This window comes from Archocentrus centrarchus, chromosome 3 (assembly GCF_007364275.1).
Source record: "Archocentrus centrarchus isolate MPI-CPG fArcCen1 chromosome 3, fArcCen1, whole genome shotgun sequence".
In the NCBI taxonomy this organism is placed as follows: Eukaryota; Metazoa; Chordata; class Actinopteri; order Cichliformes; family Cichlidae; genus Archocentrus; species Archocentrus centrarchus.
The window spans coordinates 7416918-7429117 of NC_044348.1; the positions used below are offsets into that span (position 1 = coordinate 7416918).

General features: G+C 36.3%; 2 protein-coding genes across 2 annotated transcripts; both read left to right on the forward strand.

The window, feature by feature from the left end:
• Positions 1 to 232: 232 nt before the first annotated feature.
• Positions 233 to 3459, forward strand: LOC115778272 (uncharacterized). Its single transcript, XM_030726330.1, has 5 exons — positions 233 to 370; positions 838 to 959; positions 1498 to 1641; positions 2330 to 2476; positions 2715 to 3459. Exons 2-5 carry the CDS (start codon positions 842 to 844, stop codon positions 3035 to 3037), a joined length of 732 nt encoding a protein of 243 aa, XP_030582190.1. The 5' UTR covers positions 233 to 370; positions 838 to 841; the 3' UTR covers positions 3038 to 3459.
• Positions 3460 to 5557: 2098 nt separating this feature from the next.
• Positions 5558 to 7628, forward strand: LOC115777922 (serine/threonine-protein kinase pim-1-like). Its single transcript, XM_030725945.1, has 7 exons — positions 5558 to 5732; positions 5848 to 5942; positions 6368 to 6415; positions 6577 to 6786; positions 6892 to 7072; positions 7248 to 7421; positions 7509 to 7628. The coding sequence occupies exons 1-7, from the start codon at positions 5570 to 5572 to the stop codon at positions 7598 to 7600; spliced, it is 963 nt and encodes a 320-aa protein (XP_030581805.1). The 5' UTR covers positions 5558 to 5569; the 3' UTR covers positions 7601 to 7628.
• Positions 7629 to 12200: the final 4572 nt, after the last annotated feature.

A 12200-nucleotide genomic window follows, 5' to 3' on the forward strand; every position in this document is an offset into this window, starting at 1 on the left:
TTCATTCTTTAAGTGCAAAAAGCAAATTTATTTGGATTTATTGTCAATTTAGATTCAGTTAAGTGGGACAATGTACCCTGTTTTCGTTACAGCCGTAGGAGTGCCTGTGCATCACTTTAAATCTTCCCCCTCCAAACTAAGCTCTGCTGGAAAGAACCGGCTGCCAGTAGGTGGCAGACTGCGGTCTGGTGGGAATATGTGCATTTTCTTTTATCTCTGGAGGAGAGAGAAAGAAGAAGTTGGCGCCAACAGCCACACTTTGCCTCCTTTTTTGGCGTACCTCACAGTTCCAAGCTGGCAAAAACCACTGGATTACAAGAGTGTCTTTGGAATAAAATCGCCATACTTTCTACTGTTGTAAGGTTGCAAGGTAAGAACATGAATTCTTAATATTACAGAAAATTATGCACATTTTTGTCTTTTTTTGATAACATGCTGTGATGTTTCGGGGTTGGCACATTTTTATTATATATATATATATATATATATATATATATATATATATATATATATATATATACATACAACAAAGGAACTAGTTTGTGTCAGTCTGAATCACTGTGTGGTTTATTTTGATCCTGATATTTGATGTTTTGAGGTTTGTCAAAAAATACTTGATATTGGACCATTGTGTATATGTGTAGACCCAGAGGGTTATTGGTTTATAGTCAGGTGTATTTCCTGTATCCTTATTTAAAAAAAAAAAAAAAAAGTTAAATTCTGCACTTTGTATTTGCTTAACTATATTACTGGCTCATTATTAACGATAGCCATTAAATATTCCAAAGTTACCAGTAAACCATTGAATGTTTCCAATACAATATTCTAACATTTCAGAGCTATGCCTTTAAGAAGAAGGTACAACACAGCCAACCAGGTACATCCATCTGTGAGTGCTGATGGCAGTGCTGGATCTGCACAGGTGGAACAACTTGACAATGTAGAGGGTAAAGGAGAAAGTAAGTATACAATCTTATCCACAAGCATTAATTGACTACACTCATGTAGGCTTTTTCAGTATGACACCTTTAATGCACCAGTATTTATAAATCACTACCCCTTAATTCTATACTCCTCTCAAACTTCCTACAGTTCACTATTAAGTCTTCAAAAATACAGGGGGAAAATACCTATCATTACTCATTTTTGTAAGCGCAAACTGTTATATATGTTAAAAAGCATTCTGTTGTAGAATTTGACTGTATTCACAAGTAAAGTTTGAAGCAAAAGTTAGTATTTATTGGCAGCCATAGACTGAAACGTAACATATATTTTAGAATCTGCTAATAACACAACAGTGAAGACACCGAAATAATTTAATTGTTGTAGAAGAAGAACATTATGGAAAAGAGAAACTCAAACAAAAAACCCAACAATGTTGCCATACATTGTATAATACAATTAAAACATCAAAATTGATTCCTTGGTTTTCATTGTATCTAAACATGTCCTTTTTCTTTTGTTTTGTGATGATATATATTTTTTTTACCATTATAGCGCCAGGAACTCCATCTACGTTGGCTCCAACTGCTACAGCAATAATTCAGCAGCTAAGAGACAAAATTACTGTCCTTGAAGATGAAAGAAATTTCCTCAGAGAACAGCTGAAAAAAGCACTGGATAACATCCCTACTACTTCAGGTGAAACACAGAAATTGTGATCTGCTTTGATTGATTGATAATTTAAAAATGCAATATGGCCTATATATATATATATATATATATATATATATATATATATATATATATATATATATATAAAAACAGAGGACACCTACAATCTAAAGCCTCATCCATTTTTTTAGAGTTTATAATCTAACCTGTTGAAGAACTTCAACTGTCAGTCATCTTCCATCAGTCCGGTCAATGAAAAAAATGGTTTGTTTTTAGAGTCGTGGCCAAAGGCTTCAGCAGTTGCAACACTAAGAAAGCAAAATTTATTTGCCAGTAACAGTTTTTGAAAAATATGAATTGCTTGCGAGTTAGCACTCTGTGTTGACCCTGCGACAGGCTAGCGACCTGTACAGGGTGTACCCTGCCTCTTGCCCTATGTCAGCTGGGAGAGGCTCCAGCCCCCCCGTGACCCTGAAAAGGATAAGCGGAAGAGAATGGATGGATGGATGGATGGACGGACGAATTGTTTGTGATAGATTTTCACTGTGTCATAGACACATTTATAAATAATTTAATATAAACATGTAAAAGTAGATGGATACAAAACTTTGTGCCATTGTCACAACTTTTGATCACAACTGTATACTCCACTTGTCTCTTTTTCACAGTACACTTTATTTTATTTTTTTATTTATTTTTTTTTTACAATTCTCAGCAAAACGACATCATTCCCCCTCAAGTTCCAGTTCCTCAGATTCATCAGCCTCAGACTCTGAGTCGTCTTCTTCACCGAGTGACGGGAAAAAGAGCAAGAAGGCCAAGAAGAAGAAGAAGAAGAAAGTGTCACAGTTTGGCAAAAGAAGTATGTTATGTAGCAGTTAACATTCTTTTTTTACATTTTTTTTTAGAAAATGTCAGATTTGCTGACACAGTCATATAGCTATGTGTCACAGTGAGTTCTGTCTTGTATGACTGCTCAGTTGTGTGATTTAACATTTTAGGTATTAAGAGTGTAAATATTGGAAACAATTCAACACATATATACTTACTTGTTCATGCCTCTGGATGTGTTGTGATTGTTTTGTTCTTGGCTTTTACAGTGAAACACCCAGAAGATGTCAAACACAGGTATATGTTTGTTCTTAAAACATTCAAGAAAACACACAGCCTGAACCGAAGTTGTGAAAAACTCAACGTGGATCGAAACACTATTGCCTACACAGCCGTCATTGCTGAAGTCCTTTTGGTAGCGGACAGCAAGGAGAAATGTAGGGTTCCACCCTTTACTGGCGGCTCACTCCTTAAGTATGCAAAAGAGGTGAAGGTTTTCCTTGATGATGAGCCAGAGTTAAGAGCAAGAATAGACAAAAAGAAAAAAGAGAGAGAGTTGTTGCCCATCTCTTACAAAATCAAAGGGAATTAGGAAGTTCTTCTTGATTTTTTCTATTTTTTTGTCACAACCTTTTGAGAAAATGTTTGCAGTTTTAACATGAATAGTTTAGTTAATGAGAAGTCTGTTTTTTCCAGCTATTTCCAGGATTGGATGATGTTTTATTAATTTCTTTGTGATAACTATTCATGTGTGATAAGTTTTTCTTTGAATATTACCCATAAGAAGTGAAACCATAGGGTTGTTTTATTGATTTACTTTGTTTTATTTTTTCGCATGTCTTTGTGTTGTTGATGTTGGTTGTTTGTTTGTATTTTCATTTTGTAAATCCTGATCTCATATCTTAGAATACAATATTTCTTTATTTACTTATGTTCAGGCATTGATCAAGTTATCATTTTTATAAGGTTGCTTCAAGTTTATCCATGTTGTGTTATACAGACATTGCTTTGTTCTTTAAGGAAAATGACAATAAAACTGCAAGTTCATGAAGGAATTTGGTCAGCATTTTTAGTTTAGTATATGTAAACAAGCAGAAATTTCTTCTTGTAATCTGATGGTTTTTGCAGTTATTGCTATAGAACCTACCACCATTATTTCCAGATAATGCTCACACTTCTTGTAGTTTGCTTTAATAGGTTATTACATAGAAACAGTCGGTTTTGCATTTTGCAGCCCTGATTCCTGCTTATTACACAGAAACTACCACCATTATTTCCAGATAATGCTCACACTTCTTGTAGTTTGCTTTAATAGGTTATTACATAGAAACAGTCGGTTTTGCATTTTGCAGCCCTGATTCCTGCTTATTACACAGAAACTACCATGAGCATTTCCAGATAATGCTCACACTTGTTGTAGTTTACTTAAATAGGTTATTGCATAGAAACAGTCAGTTTTGCATTTTGCAGCCCTGATTCCTGCTTAATACACAGAAACTACCATGAGCATTTCCAGATAATGCTCACACTTGTTGTAGTTTACTTAAATAGGTTATTGCATAGAAACAGTCAGTTTTGCATTTTGCAGCCCTGATTCCTGCTTAATACACAGAAACTACCATGAGCATTTCCAGATAATGCTCACACTTGTTGTAGTTTACTTAAATAGGTTATTGCATAGAAACAGTCGGTTTTGCATTTTGCAGCCCTGATTCCTGCTTATTACAAAGAAATTACCATAAATATTTCCATTTAATAAGCCAAAGCATTAAGCATAATATTTAGGCTATTAAGCAAAGCAGAATGCTGAGAACCTAAGGTATAATTAATTCAAGCCTTATAACATGGTAATACCATCCTATTATGTTAAAACATTAGCCAATATTACTTCATAATTTTGCGTTTATTACAATTTATTAAAAATTATGAAAAGTTAAATGCATAAACATTACTTCCTTATTGCTATCTCCATACAATATTTTTACCACATTTTTAAGCTACTATTACTAAAGGGTTTAGCCTCATGGGCATATCTCTGTTTCCACAGCATTACCATCAGTTTTGGGGGCCTTACGATCCATTTACATAAATTTCAGTGGAATATTACTCAATTGTAACCGCTGTTGTTACCGGCAGTATTACTTGATATTAGCTGGTAATTACCTTGATAATTGGATGGCAATAACCGTTAAATTTCCTCATTATTACCTTCTGTTTCCAGCTTTTTCGCTGTTGTTACTAGTGGTATTACTTGGATATTAGCTGGTAATTACCTTGGTAATTGGATGATAATGTCCTGTATATTACCCCATTATTACCTTTTGTTTCCAGCTTGTTACCCCATTATTACCCCCTTATTACCACATTATTACCGAGCTGTAATAGAAAGTGCTACCATAAATTTTATAACCTTTAAAGTTGTCTATAACTAAGCTGGCGAAAAATATTAAATTCACTAGAATATTTAACAATCAATGGCTTCCGCCCTTGCTTGATACTGCCGAGATTCGCGTTGAAGTCTCGCGTTACTACAGAATAGGCGCTAGGTGCTTATTTTTTTACTGAGGTACATCACCATGGTAACTTGTACTGGCAGTCAGTCCGTCTTTTTTTTTTTTTTTTTTAAAGTCTTTATTAACCATTCTCAGAGCATTAACATAATACAAACAAAAAAAAATAAAGGAAGAAAAAATAAACAATAAATAAATAAAAGGATAAATTAAAGTCCGTCAGTTCATCAGTCAGTCACTGACAGAATGTCACGAGGTCACAAACATGTAACAAAAACATCAAACGAGGCAGAATTCTTTGTTCTGGTTCCGGAGTCTATTAAGTACAACTGCAAACTCAGACAGAGAGACAAAAGCTTGAATCGATATTCTGAAGTTGTCGAGATTCAGGAGATACAAAAACCAAGATGTTTAAAAGGCATATCAAAGTTGATTTAAGGGGCATCGCTGAGTTGCCCGATCCTTCCATGAACTCAGCTGAAGACTGCATGGTCAGAGGACAGAAACGGAAGGTCTCGGGCGATGACGAGGGCTGTTTTAGACCAGCAAAGGAGAGGAAACTTTTTCACCACGTGCTCAATGATGAGGAGCATGTTGAGGAGGAAGATCGGTGCATGTTTTTCACTGAAATTTCAGAGAGCTCCACTGATTCAAAAGAAAAGATGTGCAAGAGGAAAGCCACAGGTGATGGAAAAGCATCACCAGCAAAGAAACTGAAGAGCCTGGACCAGGAGGAGATCAAATGCAGCGCCAAAGAATTAGAGGCTGCAAAAATCTGTAAGTAGCAAGCAACTTTGCTTCTATGTTAAGGTGAAGAATATAATTAATATTTAGGGTACAGGATAGAATAATAATAGCTGTACTAAAATAAAATCTGTGTCTGTCTGTTCAGGTGAATTTAAAGCCAAATATGTGGAGCTGCACAAGCTTGGAAAAGGAGGGTGTGGAACAGTGTTTGCCGGCTACAGGAAAGAAGATAATTTTCCAGTAAGTATTTTCAGGTATTCTCAGATATAAGAGCACATGACTGCATAGATTCTGTCCTTTCAGTGTTTTTATTTTCCATGCTAAAATGTCCACGTGTCTTGTTGCATGATTGTGAAATGGTCAGTCGAAGCTGACTCTAAAAGGGTGTCAGTCCCCACAGTCCCATGTTAAAATGTCTGACTTTACAGTGGATATAAATGTGTTTACAGCCTCGTACAAAACAAATAACTGTTTTGGTTTATCTAATTTCCACCTCTATCGCAACTGTACAGGTAGTTAATTTTTATACAATTTAAAGTTTGTTAAATTTTCATATTCTTGAGGCTGTGGCTGCTTTCAGTGAGTGAAACGAAAAATTAATATTAGTGAGGTAGAAATCTGGAGCTTTAAATGCTAACCAATGCCCTGTTTGTTGTGTCTTTTAGGTCGCTATCAAACACATTCCAGAGATGAATGTCCCCTGCAAAGTAAAGGTAAGTATGCAATGCTTAAATCTCAATCAATCAATCAATCAAATATACTTTATTGTCCCCACAGGAAAATTTGACTTGGACATCGTACAAAAAATCTATTATACATCTTTGCGCTGTGGAATGTCTTGTTCCTCATCATCCACTTTGTTGCCATTTTTCAGGCTGAGAACGGGAAGCAAATCCCCATGGAAGTGGCTGCTATGCTCAAACTTGCAGCTGGAACACCAGGATCATCAGCCACCGTGTCCTTGCTGGACTGGTTCGATTTGCCCAAGGAGCTGATCCTGGTGATGGAGAGACCTGTCCCTGCTGTGAACTTAGAGCAATACATAGAGGAATATGCATATACTATAACAGAGGAGACAGCCAAGGTAAGTTTCCTGGAAGAGCCTTATACTGTACAGCATTGAATCAAAGCACAGAGTATAACAGAAATGTTAATGCACTGACTAATCGTAATTTATCATCTTTCCCAGGTCATTCTGAAACAACTGATTGAGGCGGCAAAAGAGCTCGAGGATAAAAACATCTTTCACCGGGACCTCAAGACTGAGAACATTCTGATTGAGACCGGCTCCGATGTGCCTCGTGTTCGCCTCATTGACTTTGGAGTGAGCTGCTTTTGTAATGAACGCTCACGGTACACCGTTTTTTCTGGTAAGATATTTTGTTCCTGCTCTTCACAGATGCACCAATCTGGGCCTTTTTGTTTTTCACTCCTTAAAAATGCATATAATGCCAGCATACTGTAAGCTTTCATTCTTATATCAGAACAAGAGTTGAAATAAGGGCCAACCTAACAAAAGAAATTGTAATTGTGTATGTTTTTTAGGCACACCTGCTTACTCCCCTCCAGAGTGGATGATCCACGAGTACTATAGGCCTGGACCCACCACAGTGTGGCAGCTGGGAACGGTGTTGTATAAAACACTCCATGCAGGAGCCTTCTTTGATACACTATATGTCCTTGAAGGGAGCTTAGAAATTAGCGAGAGGCTGTCTGAAAGTAAGAAAAGTTCACACTTCAACATTCACTTTTCACTTGGATCACTGGAACTGTTGTCTTCATCTCTCTCTTCTTCTTTCATTGCAGACTGCCAGGATTTCTTGAAAATGTGTTTCAACCTGGACCCCAAAAGACGCCCGAAACTGAAGGACCTCCTGCGTCATCGATGGTTCAGATGAACTGTCTCACACACACACTCACACACAAAATGCTTTTAACAGAAAAAGATTGATGCTATTTAATTGGACTATTCTAAATTTCACTCAAATTGTGCAGTAGCAGTGAAAAGTTGAAACTTTTGACTGGTACTTTACATCAATCTTTATTTTCCGTCCTGGAACTCCTGTAACTCCCCAGCCATCCAGGGAAAGGGGGATCTCTCTTTGAATTGCCTTTCCCGAGGTTTCTTCCTATCAGTCAGGGGAGTTTTTCCTCGTCTTCAGAAAGAGCTTGGGCTGGTCAGGAGTTCCATCAAGTTATTCTACTGATTATTAATGTTATTTGATTATTAATAACCAGAAATCAGAATACTTGTTATAAACTTAAATAAAAACATTTTTTTTTAAAAATTGATCTCATTTGAGGATTCTTTTATTATTACATTTTTTTTTTAAACTCATGGTGTATTTTGAGCTATTTACTGGCTGCAAAGGGATTGACACATGTAGGAAAACAGAGAAAGTGTGAGAATTAAAACTCAGTAGCTACCGTGCATGTGGCAGGGACATGCTGGGCTGTGTAACGATTAGGAAATTATACTTGAGCAACCAGTTATTTTATTGTGAAACACAGATCACCACTGTTTTACACTGGGTCATTTTGTCAAATAATGTAACTTTGGAAATGTCAACTATCACTAAGGGGAAAGAGTACAAAAGCACCAGTCCTATGAGGAGTGATTATTTTCCAGAGTATTGTGTTCTATACTTTGTGTAGAAGAGAGAGAGGTGTTCTAAAGAAGTAGGTTATCAGATATCTGATAAACCACTCACAGCTTAAAAAAAAAGAAAAAAATGTGTGCATTAGATAAGCTTCTACAGCTTGTCAATAATTGATCTTCTGACCAGAAAGATGCTGAGAAATGAGGGAAGGGAATGATTTGATGCCTTTGTTTTAATAGTTTTCATTTCTTACATTTATAAATTTGCACCTGCATTCTTATTGCGCCCATTTCAGGGGACGAGAGCAGAAACCTTAACTACTTGTGTGGGTTTGACACACCGCAGTTGTTAGGGGAATACAGTCAACAAGAGACCAACATATCTGCCAAAAATAACCATAAATACTTTAAATGTTTGCTTAGCTGATTTTTTTAGATTATGCTAACAATTTTAGATGCAGTTACGAAGAGACCAAACAAAAACACCAAACACCAGTTAGGCATCTGCATTGTTACATCCCAGTTGAACTATTTATACTCTAAATTTCTGTTAATCCTAAATGATGTGTCACAACTGTAAGAGTTTCTATTGGTCCAAAGATAACATCAAACTAATTTATATCACTTTAATAGACACATGAATGCTTATTGGTCCCCTGGTTACATCTAAATGATTATCCTATGTCCAGGTAAAAAGATGTTACAAAGAATATGACATTCGTTTTGTTAGTTTGCATCTTTTAGCTCTGCAGAACTGCCTTCAGTCCTCCCTGTTTTGACATATTGGTGGTCAGCAAAGCCACTGTGACAAAGCTGAGTGCAACACCATCATAGATAGAAGTTTTTACCAGGATGTGTCTACACTTCTAGACAGGCTTCATTTATTTACTAGAAGCAGCACTATACAAAGAACTGACTGCAACCAGCCTGGCTGGATGAGAGCAATAATGTGGAAACAGAAATCAGCATCATCTCCATCATTCATCCTAAAATCCAGTGTTTCTATCAGAGTGAATCGAACCAGAGAAGATGGAAGATTGTTGTCGAGCAGACATGTAACCACTAATATGTCCCAAATCCAAACAAACATTGTCTTTAGTGTCTATTTCAGTGTGAAAATAACATGTGCTTAAGATTTTAGGACTTTCTGTCAGGGAAGCATTTTGACCTTTATTGCTGGTACACTGGGCAGGTACAATTTAGAAGTATTTGTCATTAAGAATTAGGTCAGAAAAAGTATTATCAATATCAGATAAAATGTCTCTATAATACAAATATTTACACCTGTAACTTGTAAAATATTCTGCCATCAAGACCCTTTTTTAACACACACACACACCCTGGTGAACTGTTAATGTGGTTAAAATTCATAACTTTTTTTGTAAAATTTCAGGCACTTAAAAGTCGACACAATTGTGTTGCTCAAATCATTTTTTTGAGTTGATGTTTAAAGTAAAATGTTACATGCATAGTTGTCCTTGGTATTTTTATTTCAATTAAAATGTAAAATCTTTATGCAAACTAAGTTTCTTCCTTGTGTTATAATGATGTCACTTTGGCCAAGTGACCAGAAGCTCTCATCCCCTCAGCACTAAAACAAACACGTTTCCTGCTGTTGTTCACAGCTGGATCTCGTAAGTCACTTTAAATTTGGCAATGTGTAGTTTTTCTTTTAAAACTTCAATAATTTGTCACACCATATCTTTTTATAGATGTAACATGTGAGGAATTGACACAGCCAGCCTCTGTGACTGTGCAGCCAGGTCAACGTCTGACCGTCAGCTGTCAGATCTCTTATTCTTTGGGCAGCTATCACACAGGTTGGATCAGACAACATCCAGGGAAAGGACCGGAGTGGATTGGAAGAGCAGCTTCTGGAAACACACCTGACTACAATTAATTTGGGAAGAATTTCACAGGTTGCTGTTCCTCTGCATTGGACTGGACCATGCTGTGACTGCCCTCTCTTCTGTTCTGTTTTGAAACTAAACAGCTGCTTTAAAAGATTTGTGAAAGCAAATAAATTCTCAAAGAGTTGTAGTTACATGCTATTTAACCCATTTCAGCAGCTCTTCATCTCAGAAGAACAATATAATATGACACTAAACCAAACATGACACCATATATTCCAAAATGTATTCTGTTGCATCAATTGTAATACTCCAGTGATCAGGCAAATCTGAACCGTCCCTTATATACACTGCTGTACGCCCAGGTTGTTCAAGCTTGTGTATGTTCTGTCTTCTTTTCTTCTTCTCTTTTAATATTGCATACTCTTCAGTCTTCACAAGCAGTTGTTAATTTGCAGGAGCAAAATACAATTGAATTGAATGACCATGACTTTTCAGGTCTGTGAAAATAAGTGCACGTCTGCTGCTGCTGTTGTTGGCAACTGGATCCTGTAAGTCAGTTTAGATTGATCGATAGTGATTTTCAAATAAGCATTATGCAACAGGTTCAAACTGGTTCTCCTTGGTTTTTGAGGAGGACTCAATTCAAATCATTGGACGCTTTCCTACGCTATATATCTGTCTGCTCAGCGTACCACCGGACAGACAGAGATGGACAGGATGGACTGTTTGACAGGCCTGTTTTTTTTTTTTAACGCTCTACTGGGCAGGTGAAGCTTTTCATGTTTATTTTTTTGTTTTTTTTTTTTTTTTTTAAGAATTATGACAGTTTATTTATTTTGACAGGTGTTGATGGTCAGACTCTGACAGAATCTGAACCAGCAGTAAAAAGACCAGGAGAATCCCACATGCTGTTTATTATTGTGCCCGACAGCCACAGTGACTGAACACGTTTGAGCAGCTGTACAAAAATCACACAGTAGTCTTCTATGGTTTGGTTTAGTTTAAGTTTATTTTGCTTGGTTTTATTACATTTTATTGTTTTTTACTGCTTTAAGGTTTCTTCTGTTTTAAGCACACTGAGTTTGCATACACTGAAATGTGCTATATAAATAAAATTGTCATTACCAAAATAACTTCTGATTTCTTTGAATGAGAAATATGAAAACATTTACTTATTTAATTTTTTTTTCTTAAAAAAAAGTATTAGGCATACTACTTCTTTGTAAAGCTATGATGTGTCACTTTTTCCATTGTGGATAGTCCTGAACCACAATTTATATAAATTTATATGCTTTTACATTTCTGTGTGCTTTTGTTGATTTAGGAATATTTATTTTTGTGTATTATTATTATTATTATTGCTAACACTAACCCTACCCTTAATAATAATAATAATAATAATAATAATAATAATAATAATAATAATAATAATAATAATAATAATAATAATAATAATATCATCATCCTTTGGGGTCTAATCACCAAATAGCTCATAATTCAAACTCCGTACTTCAGTGTGTTTCAGCTACTTGGGAATCGACCTCTGGGTATGAATAATACAGATATGAGCAGGATTTTTTTTTTTTCTTTTTCAAATTAAAATGGCCAAAACCTTTCAGGTCTCTTCATTGTCACGCAGTTATGAAAACTTCAAGTGTTGTTCAGAATCAAAAGCTGTCCTTCCTTCAAGCTTTAGCACATAAGCTGTGTTCTGTAGCTCTGCTGGTGTTGTTGTTGGACACTGTGGCATGAACAGCATATCCAAGCTGATCCCACAGGTGTTCAGAGAGGTTGAGGAGAGGCAGGCCATTCCATCCTCTCTGCTCCCGAATTCTGGAGGTAGTCTCTGGTAAAAACCATTCTGTGAGGCAGAGGATCTTCATCCTGGAGGAAAGAGTTTGGTCCCAGACTGGGAAGATATGGGATTGCCACTGGTTGCAGAATCTCATCTCAATATCTCTGCATTATTATGCCAGTCACTTGATTACGGTGTTCCCTACATTCCCTGCCTGCTAGCATCTTACCTTAAACCCTACAAGTCTCCCT

What these genes read in the sequence shown, in the direction of transcription:
- LOC115777922 (XM_030725945.1), top strand. Translation starts at nt 5,570, where the DNA reads ATGTTTTTCACTGAAATTTCAGAGAGCTCCACTGATTCAAAAGAAAAG. An exon ending in ATTAGAGGCTGCAAAAATCT is followed by an intron (nt 5,733 to 5,847) that starts GTAAGTAGCAAG and finishes CTGTCTGTTCAG; the next exon opens with GTGAATTTAAAGCCAAATAT. An exon ending in TAGCGAGAGGCTGTCTGAAA is followed by an intron (nt 7,422 to 7,508) that starts GTAAGAAAAGTT and finishes CTTTCATTGCAG; the next exon opens with ACTGCCAGGATTTCTTGAAA.
- LOC115778272 (XM_030726330.1), top strand. Translation starts at nt 842, where the DNA reads ATGCCTTTAAGAAGAAGGTACAACACAGCCAACCAGGTACATCCATCT. An exon ending in TGTAGAGGGTAAAGGAGAAA is followed by an intron (nt 960 to 1,497) that starts GTAAGTATACAA and finishes TTACCATTATAG; the next exon opens with CGCCAGGAACTCCATCTACG. An exon ending in TAACATCCCTACTACTTCAG is followed by an intron (nt 1,642 to 2,329) that starts GTGAAACACAGA and finishes TACAATTCTCAG; the next exon opens with CAAAACGACATCATTCCCCC.